This window comes from Myotis daubentonii, chromosome 16 (assembly GCF_963259705.1).
Source record: "Myotis daubentonii chromosome 16, mMyoDau2.1, whole genome shotgun sequence".
Lineage (NCBI taxonomy): Eukaryota > Metazoa > Chordata > Mammalia > Chiroptera > Vespertilionidae > Myotis > Myotis daubentonii.
The window spans coordinates 49,944,027-49,961,141 of NC_081855.1; the positions used below are offsets into that span (position 1 = coordinate 49,944,027).

The 17,115-nt window shown below is 42.5% G+C and overlaps 2 protein-coding genes across 2 annotated transcripts; both read right to left on the reverse strand.

The window, feature by feature from the left end:
• Nucleotides 1–1,193: 1,193 nt before the first annotated feature.
• Nucleotides 1,194–1,667, reverse strand: LOC132219323 (keratin-associated protein 5-4-like). The gene has a single exon (XM_059671686.1). The coding sequence runs from the start codon at nt 1,665–1,667 to the stop codon at nt 1,194–1,196; it is 474 nt and encodes a 157-aa protein (XP_059527669.1).
• Nucleotides 1,668–7,043: 5,376 nt separating this feature from the next.
• LOC132219324 (keratin-associated protein 9-2-like) lies at nt 7,044–7,595 on the reverse strand. Its single transcript, XM_059671687.1, has 2 exons — nt 7,516–7,595; nt 7,044–7,395 (listed from the first exon to the last, which is right to left on the reverse strand). Exons 1-2 carry the CDS (start codon nt 7,593–7,595, stop codon nt 7,044–7,046), a joined length of 432 nt encoding a protein of 143 aa, XP_059527670.1.
• Nucleotides 7,596–17,115: the final 9,520 nt, after the last annotated feature.

The following is a 17,115-nucleotide window of genomic DNA, read 5'->3' on the forward strand; positions in this document are numbered from 1 at the left end:
TTTATTGTCTTCTAAATATGGCATATATTTTGGTTCAATAACCATTATTTGCTTGACATATATGTAGTACTATATGTATTCATGAAAGTTAGTATCATGGATTTAGAAATAATGGGTGAAAGTAAAGGTGACCCTCTCATGTGAATCCCCTGTAACATGCTTGGGAATTGGGGTTTCCTATACCATCATGCCTCTAGCTTCTTCTGGATTGGTAGTTTTACTCCTAAGAAAGCACTTTTTGTCAAGTAATATCATGTAATTTTATAACTATCATCTGGTGAGCTTGGAATTTTCATATGAGTAGAGTAGCAAGCAGAGAAAGCAGTTACTATTTGGTGAGGGATGATTAGCACGAAGATGTAGAAAGCAGGGAGAAGTATATCTGGAATGTGGGAACTTACTGGGGTGTCTCATGGTGTGTACGTGCCCCATGACAACCTTATCTGAGCAATGACAACACCACAGCTTACCAAGGGTATCGGAACCCGAGGCTCAGACCTCTACATCTTTGACATGTAAACGTCAGTGTCTTGATCAGGAACAGAAGACCCAGTCCTGGATCTGAGTCTGGTCATTATTATTAGCTTGTGACATTATGCAATGAATTTGTTTTTCTGAAATTGTAGATGATAGTTGTGGGAGCTATTGTGCTCAGAATGAATGATGCATATAGTATGCAATATGTATTTAAATCAGGAATGCTGAACAATAAAAACACACAATATGGATGGCTTATGGTATAGACTTTATTAAGAAACACATAGAGAAGAGTCCTGCATCTAGTAAGACAATTCAGTGTGATCCTGAAGGAAGAAAGTCTTATACAAGAATCATGATTACATTGTAAGGAATTGTGATTAGGAAAATTATTATTCAGTTATAGAAACCTATTAATGGAATAGGAAGATTTGTTGACTCAGCCATTGGTCCTGACTTCAGAGTCAAAGGCAAGACCATGACTGCATATTGAGGATGCACAAAGTGGGGGCAAGATCCACATACACGGGAGGAAGAGAACTGAGGGAAGTCCTCTGCACTCCATCCAGCTCACTCTTTAAACAGGCAGATGAGTCACAGAAGTTATGGTCTCACTTGCTGGTTGTCAACAAAGCCCAGAAGGTTCATTTGTTTCCATAATGGCAGGTCAGTTCACAGAGGATATGTGTGCAGATGGTGGTTGTCTGGCAAGGTGATCAGCAGCAGCAGGGCTGGCAGCAGCTGGATCCGCAGCCATAGCGGATGCAGCCAGGCACGCAGCAGCAGGTGGGGTGGTAGCAGGTTCTGCAGACATTCACGGGACTGCAGCAAACTTGCTGGCAGCAGGGTGAGCAGCAGCAGGACCCGCCACAGCTGGACCCACAGCAGCTGGGCTGGCAGCAGGGAGTGCTACAGCAGCAAGGCTGGCAGCAGCTGCTCACACAGCAAGGGCGGCAGCAAGGCTGGCAGCAGCTGGACCCACAGCATGGGCTACAGCAAGGCTGGCAGCAGCTGGACCCACAGCAAGGGCTACAGCAAGGCTGGCAGCAGCTGGACCCACAGCAAGGGCTACAGCAAGGCTGGCAGCAGCAGGACCCACAACAGCTGGACCCACAGCAGGTGGGCCTCCAGCAGGTGGTTCTGCATGTGGTCCTGTAGCAGGAGGGCTGGCAGCAAGAGGAGCAGCACATTTTGTCAGGTGTGGAGGGTGAGCTTCTGTTCAGAGGTGAGTTTCTTAGATTCTGTTGATTCCTTCTGTTCTGAGACTTTTATACTCTGGACCCCCATTGTTGGGACCAATAAGCAGGACTTTCCTTGCTGTTGTTTCCTTGTTTATAGTCACAAGGAAATTGTCAAGGAGGAAATTGTTCCCCTTGTGTTTTGAGGGTTCTGTAAATTACCGTTTCATCTTCTCCTTAATTGGGAATATTACTTAAGAATCCTTTCCAGAAATGGAACAATCAGGAATCATCCCCAGCAACATTTCTGGTCATGTGACATCATCTGGTCGTGTATTACTTCCTCCTGCTTTGAATAAGGTCAGGATAGTGGTCTCTTCTCAGTGTTGTTACTTTGGCCATACAGTATTTAGATTGATGTGCTGTTGTCATAAGCAGAGAATGGTTTTGAGTCTTACCTATAATATCCATCTTGGAAGCAATCACCCACACAGCCAATGTTCTTCTTGTACCACTTCCACATTGAAAACACAGCAATTCTTTCTTTCTATGGTAGCGAGTTTGGTGTGTGGAATTGTCTTTGTCTGCAGTGCTACCCACAAGCTTACAGTCTATTGTGGCAGGATGCTGGATTGCAACATTTTGGACCACGGAACCCACTTTATAATGAGCAAGGTCAACAATAGGCACATAATCATGGATCTACTTGCCCTACCATACATCAGATGACAGAGAAGTTGCTGGACTAATAAAAAATGAGCATGGTGTTTTAGATGTGCAGCAAAGATACCACCATAGAGATGACAACCTGGAGGATTGATATATTGTCTCCTAAATGTGGCATATATTTTGGTCCAATGACCATTATTTGCTTGACATATATGTAGTACTATATGTATTCATGAAAGTTAGTATCCATGGATTTAGAATGTGTTATACTTGAAATGTTAAATTCTATTTCTGACATATACAAATACAATTCATGTTTGGATGTTGATCCTGTAATCAAACTGCATAATTATTTCTAATAGCTCATTGATAGATTTTTTGGACATTTTAGATGCATAGTTATATCATTCACACATGATAGGATTGCTATTCTAAAGCTGAATGTAAAGACACAAACAGGAGCAGAACCAATTTATACAGGCACTTTAAAGAGGAAGAATCATATCAAGACAAGGAGAATATCCACTACCCAGGTTGAGATCATGTACAAATGAATGTGTTTCTCAAATGGGCATGTGGCAGTGAACCCTGGAAGCTCAGAGTCAGGAGAGGCACACGGACAGAGGTGAGCAGAGCACAGCTGCCCCGCACAGGGGAGAGGGACATTGCACCTGAGCCTTCCAGTTCCTGAGGCAAGAGCACTTGTTTGACATGAATGCAGGCAGTGCCACTAAACACTGTGTTCTTCTAAATTATTTCTTCTGATTCTTTGCTCAGAAAATAACCCTCCTGCTTTATTTGACTACCCTGGGAGGCCTTTGTGGACTGAGAAACGACTGGTCAAATACACTATAAGAACTACAGTTACTACATTTATAATTGTGGCTAATCACTGGCGTATGAATTTATGAGGATCAGTAAAGTTGTTATGCCTCAGGGGTCGGGTAGCAACTCATCCTTGTGTGTGATTGAGATCAGATGTCTGAGTCTGCGAGATTTAAATTCAGCTCCTCATACATTTGTCACAATTCTGAAAATCGACTTGAAAGGGAGCTTCTTGTTCTCCCAGGTGAATGCATAATAATGTCATGGCACGCTGTGCCATGTATTTATTTCAGTGTGATGCTTTTGAATGCTTGTGGACTTCTGAGAATGACAGTAATGTCAGCAAGCAGTCAGTGACAGTGACTGGACAACAGAGAGAATTTGGGGACTTTAGAGAGACTCGGTAATGGAAAGGACCCTTAGAGTCCCCTATTGAATTTACTCACGGAGAGTGCAAATCAAAGATACAATATCCCAGTATCTACCAATTGGTTGTTTAGTTGATGCTTGATTCCTGCAGTGATGTGAGTTCCTACCCCCATGGTAGCTATCCCATTTGCTAACATCTCCCAGAACAGAGCTTCCTTATGTAAGAGCCCACCCTCCTGGGCCTCTTGGATCCTTTGCTCAGACAGTCAGAAGGCATTGCAGAGCAGCTCCTCCTCTCATTAGACACGTTGTCCCCTGATAGTCCTGCTGCAGCATTGCATTCCCTTCACTCTATCTCTTGCATGTGTTTCCCCGCCTCGTGGAATGCACTCTGATGAAGGACAGCATTTTCCTGTTGAGTGCATGAATTTTATGAAGCTCAATTTTTCTCAAGGACCATGAAATTGACATTGCCAAATAGATCCTTATTGTGAAGAAATTGTTAAGAGTAGTTTCTCTTAATATTGTAGTTGTTCCTAGATTATGGTTTGATGGAATATAATAAGATCCTGAAATGTATGGACATTTGTTACTATTCTTACTACTTGGCATCTGTGCCGATTGTGTAAGATGCTTCTAGTTTCCATTATCCATTTTCTGTAAATTGTACATCTGTTAATCTCTGATTTTATCTTCAGCCATAAGTTCTTTATTGTGGAAGTAAGTACAATTGATTTTGGTATGAGGTTTATAAATCATATGGAAAAGTCCTCAGGTTCCTGCTCTGCCACTCGCTAGTTTTACTGTTAAGGGAAATACAGTGTATTCTTTATGCCAACTCATGAGTTGTTTCTTACCTATACCATATAATCATCCCTTACAAATATTTTGTTTTATTATCCAGCTACCATCTTACATATTATGACCATCCATGGATTAATCTGGAAGTGTTACTTCCTCTATTTTCCTTTCTTTTACTGGGGCAGCCAGTCTGCTGGCAGATACTTTCTTGGAGATACCACTGTTCTTATGTTCTCAACAGACATGACAAAAACAAATCAATTCATCACCCTTATTTTTAGTAGAGAATAGTAACTTTCCCTTTTCTTTCCCCTTAATAAGCTAAGATTTATTTCTCTCTTATCTCTTTATCTCTTTCTTAGTACAACTGACCTCAATGTTACAAACTATAAACATCCCAAACCAGGAATAATGATAGGTCTTCTCCCAAACCAGGGAGAAGATCATGGTGTAGCGATGACGTCCATGGCTAATGAACACAAGGATGATAATTTTTAGCACAATTCATTTTATTCCCGAAAAACCTACAATTATTATAATATATGGACACGGGATACATCAAAATTCATTAATTGATAACCCCAATAGCAGAACTTATGCCCAATGGAGTTTTTATGGCAAGAGACTTCTAGTTTCAAAGGCAGTGGACAGAGGAAATATTTCCAGTTAAAACAACTCTGAGGAGTATATTGAGCATTATTTATATATGTATGTATTTTTGGATTAAAAAAGTGGCCCGAGGGAACGATGTTAATTGACTATTTTCCAGTGGTGAAAGCCTTGACTGACTGCTCACAGTCCTGGAAGGAGCAGGTTGGACTATAGGCATTTGGAGAAGAATCATGTAGAGGGAGATGGTCTGTGGACAGAAAGTGTTTCCACGTTCTGTCCCACCTCAATGCCCAACCCCCCCAGAGAGTATCCACCATTTAGGAGACACTGAACAACTATGAGTTTGATACAGCCCAGTCTGTGTCCCTTCTCAGGTGCACCAACATTTGCACAGGGAGCATGAGAAAAGTAGCCTGGAGGTAGGAACAGAGGCTATGTGTGAACCAAGAGCAAGAACTTCCTCTCCCCACGGCACCTCTGCTCTATGTGCTGTTGTCATAAGCAGAGAATGGTGTTGAATCCTTAGCTATAACATCCATCTTGAAAAGTAATCACCCACACAGAGCAAGGTTCTACTTGTACCACTTCCACATTGAAAACAGCAGTTTTTCCTGTCTATGGTTTTGAGTTTGGTGTGTGCAATTGTCTTTGTCTGCATTGCTACCCATGAACTTACAGCCTATTATGGCAAGATGCTGGATATCAACATTTTGGGACCAAGGGAACCACTTTATGATGAGCAAGGTCAACAATAGGCCTATAATCATGGATCTACTTGTCCTATTGATCTACTTGCCCTACCATACATCACATGACAGAGAAGTTGCTGGACTGATAATAAAATGAGCATGGTGTTTTAGATGTGCAGCAAAGATGCCACCATAAAGATGACAGCCTGGGGGGTTGATATATTGTCTTCTAAATGAGGCATATATTTTGGTCCAATGACCATTATTTGATTGACATATATGTAGTATTCTATGTATCCATAAAGGTTAGTATCCGTGGATTCAGAAGCAATGGGTGCAAGTAAAGGTGACCCTCTCACTTTAACCCCCTGTGATATACTTGGTAATCTCGGCTTCCTATCACATCAGGCCTTTGGGCTTTTCTGGATTGGTAACTTTACTCCCATGAAAGCACATTCTGTCAGGAACATAATCTAATGTTACAGCTATCATCTGGTCAGTTTAGACTCCTCATAACAGTGAGTAGCAGGCAGAGAAAGCAGTTACTATTTGGTGAGTGATAATTAGCAGGAAGATGTAGAGAGCAGGGAGAAGTACATCTGGAATGTGGGAAGTTACTGGGGTGTCTCATGGTGTGTACGTGCCCCATGACAACCTTATCTGAACAATGGCAACACCACAGCTTACTAAGGGTATTGTAACCTGAGGCTCAGACCTCTACATCTTTGACATGTAAACGTCAGTGTCTTGATCAGGAACAGAAGACCCAGTCCTGGATCTGAGTCTGGTCATTATTCTTAGCTTGTGACATTATGCAATGAATTTGTTTTTCTGAAATTGTAGATGATAGTTGTGGGAGCTATTGTGCTCAGAATGAATGATATGTATAGTATGCAATATGTATTTAAATCAGGAATGCTGTACAATAAATACACACAATATGGATGGCTTATGGTATAGACTTTATTAAGAAACACATAGAGAAGAGCCCTGCATCTGATAAGACAATTCAGTGTGATCCCGAAGGAAGAAAGTCTTATACAAGAATCATGATTACATTGTAAGGAATTGTGATTAGGAAAATTATTATTCAGTTATAGAAACCTATTAATGGAATAGGAAGATTTGTTGACTCAGTTATTTAGAGGGAGCCATTGGTCCTGACTTCAGAGTCAAAGGCAAGACCATGACTGCATATTGAGGATGCACAAAGTGGGGGCAAGATCCACATACACGGGAGGAAGAGACTGAGGGAAGTCCTCTGCACTCCATCCAGCTGACTCTTTAAACAGGCAGATGAGTCACAGAAGTTATGGTCTCGCTTGTTGGTTGTCAACAAAGCCCAGAAGGTTCATTTGTTTCCATCATGGCAGGTCAGTTCACAGAGGATATGTGTGCAGATGGTGGTTGTCTGGCGAGGTGATCAGCAGCAGCAGGGCTGGCCACAGCTGGATCCGCAGCCATAGCGGATGCACCCAGGCACGCAGCAGCAGGTGGGGTGGTAGCAGGTTCTGCAGACATTCACGGGACTGCAGCAAACTTGCTGGCAGCAGGGTGAGCAGCAGCAGGACCCGCCACAGCTGGACCCACAGCAGCTGGGCTGGCAGCAGGGAGTGCTACAGCAGCAAGGCTGGCAGCAGCTGCTCACACAGCAAGGGCGGCAGCAAGGCTGGCAGCAGCTGGACCCACAGCAAGGGCTACAGCAAGGCTGGCAGCAGCTGGACCCACAGCAAGGGCTACAGCAAGGCTGGCAGCAGCTGGACCCACAGCAAGGGCTACAGCAAGGCTGGCAGCAGCTGGACCCACAGCAAGGGCGGCAGCAAGGCTGGCAGCAGCTGGACCCACAGCAAGGGCTACAGCAAGGCTGGCAGCAGCAGGACCCACAACAGCTGGACCCACAGCAGGTGGGCCTCCAGCAGGTGGTTCTGCATGTGGTCCTGTAGCAGGTGGGCTGGCAGCAAGAGGAGCAGCTCATTTTGTCAGGTGTGGAGGGTGAGCTTCTGTTCAGAGGTGAGTTTCTTAGATTCTGTTGATTCCTTCTGTTCTGAGACTTTTATACTCTGGACCCCCATTGTTGGGACCAATAAGCAGGACTTTCCTCTTGGTTGTTTTGGTAATTACTGTGGAATTGTCAAGGAGGAAGTTGTTCTCTGAGTGTTTTGAGGCTTATGTAAATAACTGTTTGATCTTTTCCTCAATTGTGAATCCTAATTTACAGCCCTTTCCAGAAGCGAAACAGGTATCATCCTCAGGTACATTTCTAGTCATGTGACATCATGTGGTCGGTGGTCTTTCCTGCTGGCTTGGTGAAGGTCAGAACAGTTGTCTCTTCTCATCTTTACACTGTTGGCCCGGTTAATATTGGGAAGTGTCCTGAGATGTCAGGAGCCAGTGAGTTCTGTATGGATGGAGCCCTGCTTGTGTGTAAGTCTGATCTCCCAGAATCTGGATTGAGAACTCTAGCATTATTTGCCTGTGGCCACCAACTAGAAATTGTTTTCCAGTTCCATCAGACACCCTTGGGTAGAGGACATACCACTTATTTTTTCTCTAATGCAAATCAGCATCAAAACAGGAGAGTAGAGGCAGAAGCCACCCACTAGGTTTCAGAGCATCAATGCATTCATGTTCCATCTCTGTTTTCTTACTGGGTCAGCATCTCAGGTGAGACATCCTAACGTACACATACTTTCTTCTATAAATTGAGGCAAACAGGTGAGATATATGATGGTTAAGGTGTATTTGTTGTGTAATTGATATATTCCAACAAATGTGGAAAATGTTCAGCCATAAATTTTTCAGTGTTTTTGTGCTCAATTCTCTCTCTCTAGGTAAATTTGTAGGAGTGAAATAGCCATGTCGTAGGGAAAGCACATAGTCAACAGTGTGAAAGAACAGAGTCTCAATATTTCACTACAGCAGGGTCACCTGCTTTTTCTGATATTGTGAGCCTTATGAATTCTAGTGGCATATAGCTATACTTGCCTTTTTATTGAGGTACAGTTGACATAAAACATTATATTAGTTTCAAGTGTGGGACATAATGATTTGTATTTGTATATATTGAAAATCATCATCACAATAAGTCTAGTTAATATTTGTCAGTTTTCCTAACACCATTTATTGAGAATATGCATTCCCCAATTTATATTTGTGGCTCCTTTGTCATAAAGATATTGGCCATATAATATGTGGATTTATTTCTAGGCTCTGTATTCTGCTCCATTGATATGTGGGTGTGTTTTTATTGCCAATAACTTAATATTTTGACCACTGTAGGTTTGTAATATAGTTTGAAATCAGGGAGCATGATGCCTGTACCTTTGCTCTTCTTTCTCAAGGTTGTTTTGGCTATTCAGAAATTTTTTTAGTTCCATATAAATTTTAGGATTTTTTTCCATTTCTGTGAAAAAAAATGCCATTAAAATTTTAATATTAATTGCATTGAATTTTAGATTGCTTTAAGCATTGTGGACATTAATATTAATTTTTCCATTCCATGAGCACAGATATTCTTCCATTATTTGTGTCTTCTCCAATTTCTTTCATTTATGTCTTTTAGTGACAGGCACAGGTCTTTTACCCCTTTGGTTAAATTTATTTCTATATATTTTCATTTTGATGCAATTGTAAGTGGAATTATTATCTGAATTTCTCTTTCTGATGGTTTGTTAATGTGTGGGAATTCAGCATTTTGTATATTGACTGTATAGACTGCAATTTTTTTGAATTTGTTGATTAGTTCTAACTGTTTTTTGGTGGAGTCTTTATGTTTTTCTCTCATTATATATTACATCATCTATAAATAGAGTCAGTTTTACCTCTTCTTTACTGATTTGGATACCTTAGTTTTCTTACTAATGGGGCTATGTTGAATAAGAGTTCAATATTATGTTGAATAAAATACTATGTTAAGTAAGAGTGGGCATTCTTGTCTTGTGTCTGATCTATATATATAAATGCCTAAGCGACTGAACGACCGGTTGACTGGTCGCTATGACACGCCCTGACCACCAAGGGGCAGACACTCAATGAAGGAGCTGCCCCCTGGTGATCAGTGTGCTCCCACAGCCAACCTCCTGCAACAGCCAACCTCCCTCGGCCCCTTTCCCTGGCCAACCTCCTGTGGCCCCAATTGGCCCCAATTGCCTGCCAGGCTGAGGGACCCCAGCCATGCACAAATTTGTGCACTGGGCCTCTAGCTTTTAGCTTTCCATGATAGAGTTTGAAGTTAGCTGTGGGCTTTTCATATATGGCCACTATTATGTTGAGGTATGTTCCCTATATGCCCTCTTTGTTGATAGTTTTATAATAAATAGGTATTGAATTTTGGCTAATGCTTTTTCTGCCTCTATTAAGACAACCATAGGATTTTTTATCCTTCACTTTGTTTATGTGGTGTGTCACATTGATTTGCAGATGTTGTACCACCTTTGCATCCCTGAAATCAGTTCCACTTGATCATGTTGTATGAGTCTTTCAATCTTTCATTGAATTCTTTTTGCTAATATCTTGTTGAGAATTTTCCATCCATGCTCATCAGGGATATTGACATGTAATTTTCTTTCTTTGTTGTCCTTGTCTGGTTTTGGTATCAGGGTAATGCTGGCCTTATAAATGAGATTGGAAATTGTTCCTTCCTCTTCTGTTATTTGGAAGAGTTTGAGAAACATTGGTATTAATTCTTCTTTAAATGATTGGTGGAATTCACTAGTGAAGCCACCTGCTTGTAGACTTTTGTTTGTGGGAGGTTTTCTATTATGGAGTCTATTTATTACTAATATTAGAGGCCCGGTGCACAAAATTCGTGCAAGGGGCTTGGTCCTCACAGCATCGGCTCGCCCTCACAGCCCCTCGCAGCCTCGGCCGGCCCTCGCAGCCCCTCGAAGCCTTGGCTGGCCCTTGCAGTCCTGGCTTCCTTGGCCAGCCCTCACAGCCCCAGCTTCGTCCGGAAGGATATCCAAATGGTCATTCTGCTGTTTGGTCTAATTAGCATATTGGCTCTTTATTATATAGGATGACTTCAGATTTTCAATTTCTTTACAAATTATTCTTGGTAGGGTTTCTGTGATATCAATTGTAGCATTGTTTCTTTCATTTCTGATTTTTTTTATTTGAGTCTTACTACTATTTTTCTTAACGAGTCTAACTAAAGGTTTTTCAATTTTCCTTCTTTACAAAATATCTGCTCTTGGTTTCATTGATTCTTTTTATTGTCTTCTTAGTCTATTTTTTTCAGCTTTTGTCTTTGTTATTTTCTTTCTCTATTAACTTTGATCTTCCTTATTTCTTCCTTTTCTAGTTTTGTGGGGTGTAGAATTCTCTTCCTCTTTTTCCTTTTCTAATTATTCTTCTTAATCTAGAAATTGTGGATGTTCACAATTTGAAGAAGCAGAGGAAGCTTGACAGTATCAAGGGGAGACTGCAGATGATGTTTCCAGTTACCTCACTTTTACAGCCTGAGTGTTTCCTCTCAAAATTCATATGTTGAAGCCCTAGTCCCATATAATAAAAGGGTAATATGCAAATTGACCCTAGCAGCAGAACGACTGGGAATGACTGGTCACTATGACACACACTGACCACCAGGGGGCAGACGCTCAATGCAGCAGCTGCCCCCTGGTGGTCAGTGTGCTCCCACAGGGGGAGCTCTGCCCAGCCACAAGCCAGGCTGATGGCTGCCAGTACAGCGGTGGTGGAGGGAGTCTCTCCCGCCTCCTCAGCAGCACTAAAGATGTCTGACTGCAGCTTGGGCCTGCTCCCTGATGGCATGTGGACATCCCCCGAGGGCTCCCAGGCTGTCAGAGGGATGTCTGACTGCCAGGTTAGGCCCGATCCCCTAGGGAGCGGGCCTAAGCCAGCAGGTGGTTATCCCCTGAGGGGACCCAGACTGCGAGAGGGCACAGGCTGGGCTGAGGAAGCCCCCCACCCCCTAGTGCACAAATTTTTGTGCACTGGGCCTCTAGTATCCAATATAATGGCATTTGGAGGCGGTATCTATGAGAGGTAATTAGATTTGGCTGAAGATATGAGGGCAAGTCCCCCATGATAGGATTAGTGCTCTGATACAAAAAGAGACTAGAGTCTTCTCTCTCTCTCTCTCTCTCTCTCTCGCTGTGTGTGTATGTGCGTCAGTGAAGGATACAGAAATAAAGCAGGCATTGGCAAACCAGGAGGTAGATCCACCTAAGTGGGCACCTAACCTGCCAGCACCTTGATCTTGGATATCCCAACCTGCAGAACTGTGAGAAATACATGTTATTGTTTGAGCAACCCACTAATTAGTCATTTGTTATATATAGCTCTCCAAATTGACTTGTACATATTTTGGGACTTAGTGTGCTCAGACCAATTTCCTCCCACCAGATGTTCACTTTTATGTCTTAGGGTTATATTCATGTTAAAGCAGAAAGTCATGATGTCAGTGCATGTCACCTAACAAAAACATTCACTCAGTAATTCTGGAGACCTTTTTATAAAGACTCTGGCTCCTTCATTTGTCAAGTAAGACAATTCCAAAGTGTGTGTTTTCCATCCTTTAGGAGACTTTTCCCCCAGGTTTGCACTTCGTTGTAAACTTGGTACTGGCTTTATACACATTTCTGCCTCATCATTTTCTCAACTCTCTGCCAATGTGATCCGTGCATCCCAAATAAACTATGGTCACTTGAATCTTTTCTCAGGATATTTCTTCTTTGAGAATGCAAACAATGGCTTTCATTTACCTCTGTAAAATAGCAGAATTTATGTCCAATGAAGTTTTTATGGCAAGAGATCAATACTCAAAGTGAGTGTACAGAGGAAATATTTCCAATGAAAAGAACTTTGAATACATTGAGTATTACTTATATGTGTATGATTTTTTTGCAAAAACAAACAAACAAAAAACCAACCTGATGGAACGATGTAAATGGCTATTTGCAAGTGGTCAAAGGCTTGACTGATTGGCTGAATCCCGAAGGAGCAAGGTTGGACTATAGGCATTTGGAGAAGAACCATGTAGAGGGAGATGGTCTGTGTACAGAAAGCGTTTCCACATTCTGTCCCACCTCAATCCCCAACCCTCCAGAGCATATCCACCATTTAGGAGACAATGAACAACTATGAGTTTGATACAGCTCAGCCTGTGTCCCTTCTCAGGTGCATCAACATTTGCACAGGGAGCATGAGCAAAGTAGCCTGGAGGAAGGGACAGAGGCTTTGTGTGAACCAAGAGCAAGGGCTTCCTCTCCCCACGGCACCTCTGCTCTATGTGCTGTTGTCATAAGCAGAGAATGGTGTTGAATCCTTAGCTATAACATCCATCTTGAAAAATAATCACCCACACAGAGCAATGTTCTACAGTGTTCCACATTGAAAAGACAGCAGTTCTTTCTTTCTATGATTGCATGTTTTGTATGTGGAATTATCTTCCTTGTCTGCAGTCTTATCTACCAGATTACACTGTATGGTTATAGGATGCTGCACAGCAACATTTTTGATTCAGGGACTTTATAAAGAACAAGGTCAACAATAGGCACATAACCATGGATCTAGTTGTCCTATCATACATCACATGACAGAGAAATGACTGGCCTGGTTAAAAAATTGTAATAGTGTTCTAGGCGTGTAGCAAAGACACCACCATAGAGTGATTACCTGTAGGATTGATATATTGCCTTCTAAATGTGGTATGTGTTTTGACCCAATAACCATTGTTAGGTTGACATATGTAGTACTCTATGTATCCATAAAGGTTAGTATCCGTGGATTCAGAAGCAATGGGTGCAAGTAAAGGTGACCCGCTCACTTTAACCCCCTGTGATATACTTGGTAATCTCGGCTTCCTATCGCATCAGGCCTTTGGGCTTTTCTGGATTGGTAACTTTACTCCCATGAAAGCACATTCTGTCAGGAACATAATCTAATGTTACAGCTATCATCTGGTCAGTTTAGACTCCTCATAACAGTGAGTAGCAGGCAGAGAAAGCAGTTACTATTTGGTGAGGGATAATTAGCAGGAAGATGTAGAGAGCAGGGAGAAGTACATCTGGAATGTGGGAAGTTACTGGGGTGTCTCATGGTGTGTACGTGCCCCATGACAACCTTATCTGAGCAATGGCAACACCACAGCTTACCAAGGGTATCGGAACCTTAGGCTCAGACCTCTACATCTTTGACATGTAAACGTCAGTGTCTTGATCAGGAACAGAAGACCCAGTCCTGGATCTGAGTCTGGTCATTATTCTTAGCTTGTGACATTATGCAATGAATTTGTTTTTCTGAAATTGTAGATGATAGTTGTGGGAGCTATTGTGCTCAGAATGAATGATGCATATAGTATGCAATATGTATTTCAATCAGGAATGCTGTACAATAAATACACACAATATGGATGGCTTATGGTATAGACTTTATTAAGAAACACATAGAGAAGAGCCCTGCATCTAGTAAGACAATTTAGTGTGATCCTGAAGGAAGAAAGTCTTATACAAGAATCATGATTACATTGTAAGGAATTGTGATTAGGAGGATTATTATTCGGTTATAGAAACCTATTAATGGAATAGGAAGATTTGTTGACTCAGTTATTTAGAGGGAGCCATTGGTCCTGACTTCAGAGTCAAAGGCAAGACCATGACTGCATATTGAGGATGCACAAAGTGGGGGCAAGAGCCACATACACGGGAGGAAGAGACTGAGGGAAGTCCTCTGCACTCCATCCAGCTGACTCTTTAAACAGGCAGATGAGTCACAGAAGTTATGATCTCGCTTGTTGGTTGTCCACAAAGCCCAGAAGGTTCATTTGTTTCCATAATGGCAGGTCAGTTCACAGAGGATATGTGTGCAGATGGTGGTTGTCTGGCGAGGTGATCAGCAGCAGCAGGGCTGGCAGCAGCTGGATCCGCAGCCATAGCGGATGCACCCAGGCACGCAGCAGCAGGTGGGGTGGTAGCAGGTTCTGCAGACATTCACGGGACTGCAGCAAACTTGCTGGCAGCCGGGTGAGCAGCAGCAGGACCCGCCACAGCTGGACCCACAGCAGCTGGGCTGGCAGCAGGGAGTGCTACAGCAGCAAGGCTGGCAGCAGCTGCTCACACAGCAAGGGCGGCAGCAAGGCTGGCAGCAGCTGGACCCACAGCCAGGGCGGCAGCAAGGCTGGCAGCAGCTGCTCACACAGCAAGGGCGGCAGCAAGGCTGGCAGCAGCTGGACCCACAGCAAGGGCGGCAGCAAGGCTGGCAGCAGCAGGACCCACAGCTGGACCCACAGCAGGTGGTCCTGTAGCAGGTGGGCTGGCAGCAAGAGGAGCAGCACATGGTGTCAGGGGTGGAGGGTGGGCTTCTGTTCAGAGGTGAGTTTCTCAGATTCTGATGTTGTCTTCTCTTTGGGGGCTTTTATACTCTGGACCCCCAATGTTGGGACCAATAAGCAGGACTTTCCTTGCTGTTGTTTCCTTGTTTATAGTCACAAAGTAATTGTCAAGGAGGAAGTTGTTCCCCTTGTGTTTTGAGGGTTCTGTAAATTACCGTTTCATCTTCTCCTTAATTGGGAATATTACTTCAGAATCTTTTCCAGAAACGGGACAATCAGGACTCATCCCCAGCAACATTTCTGGTCATGTGATATCACCTGGTCATGTATTACTTCCTGCTGTTTTGAAGAAGGTCAGGATAGTGGTCTCTTCTCAGTGTTGTTCCTTTGGCCATATTTAGGTTAGGAGGTGCCCTGAGTGGTCAGGGGTTGATGGGTTCTGTGATTAATGAAGCCCTGCTTGAGTCTAAGTCTGATCTCCCAGAAAAGTGGATTCAAGGCTCCAGCCTGTATGTATCTGAGGCCTCCTACTAGAAATGTATTGCCCAGTTCTGCCAGAGACTCTTGGTTCCTTGGCCCACTGTTTTTCATATGTAAATCAGCACCCAACCAGGAGAATAGAGGCAGAAGCCATCCACTGGTTTTCTGAGCATCAAGCCATTCATGTTGCATCTTTGTTTTCTAGATGAATCAGGATCTCAGGTGATACCTCTCAAGTTGCACATACTTTCATAAATTCAGGCGAAAAGCGAGATAAAATGATGACCAAGGGAAATTTGAGTATGTATATTTAGACTTTTCAACAAACATATAAAGTTATCACATACGTTTTAGAATGTGTTTCTGCCCCATTTTCTCTCTTCTAGGCACATATGCCAGAGTGGAATTGCCATGTCATAGGGAAAGCACAGAGTCAACAGGCCAGGAAGGCTAGGACAGTGTTTCTGCATTTCACTACGAACACTGTCTCCTGCTCTTTCTGATATTTTGAGCCTTCTGAGTTCTACTTGTATGTGTCTCAGCTTATTTTTTATTGAGGTATACTCGACATATTAAATGATATTACTTTCAGGTGTAGAACATTATGAATTGATATTTGCAAAATGATCAGCACATCAGTCTAGTTAACATTTTTCAGCATTCATAGCTATTAATTTTCTTGTGATAAAAACTTTTAAAATCTACTCTCTTGCGAAGCTAGTGTGGCTCAGTGGTCTTGCCAAGCCAGTGTGGCTCAGTGGTTGAGTGTGGACACATGAACCAGGAGGTCACAGTTTGATTCCTGGTCAGAGCACATGCCTGGTTTGCAGGCTCAATCCCCAGTGGGCAGGGAGGTGCAGGAGGCAGCCAGTCGATGATTCTCTCTCATCATGGATGTTTCTATCTATCTCTCCCTCTTCCTTCGTCTCTGAAATTAAAAAAACAAAAACATTAAAGATCCACTCTCTTAGCAACTTTCAAATATGTGATACAGTATTTTTAACTGTAGTCATCATGCTGTACATTACATCCCCATGACTCATTTCTTTCATAACTGGAAGTTTGTACCTTTTGACCCTCTCACCCATCTTGCCCACCCTGCACACCCCACCACTGGCTACCACCAATGTTTTATTTTTAGATTCTAGATATAAGAGAGATTATATGGTTTTTGTCTTTGTCTGACTCATCTCACTTAGCATAGTGCCTTCTAGGTCTGTGTTGTGATAGATGAAAAGATGTACTTTTTATGGCTGAATAATATTCAGGGGGGAGGGTGTGTGTGATAGATATGCAGGTTGTGTTCATATCTTGGGTATTATAAATAATGCTGCAATGAACATTGTTGGTGCACATATCTTTTCAAGTTAGTGGGGCTTTTTTTCAGATGAATATCCAGAAGTGGCATTGCTGAGTCATTAGGCAGTTCTATTTTTAATTTTTGAGGAACATTCACACTGTTTTCCACAGTGGCTATGCCAATTTAAATTTCCACCAACAGTGCACAAGAGATTTCTTTTCTCCACATCCTCACCAACACGTGTGAGGTCTTGTCTTTTCGTTTATTTATCCTTGTAACAAGTATGAAGTGATATCTCATTGTGGTTTGAATTTGCATTTCCCTGATATTAGTGATGTGGAGCACCTTTTCGTGTACCTCTTGGCCATCTGTATGTCTTTGGCAAAATATTTATTCAGATCCTCTATTTTTAAATTTAATGTT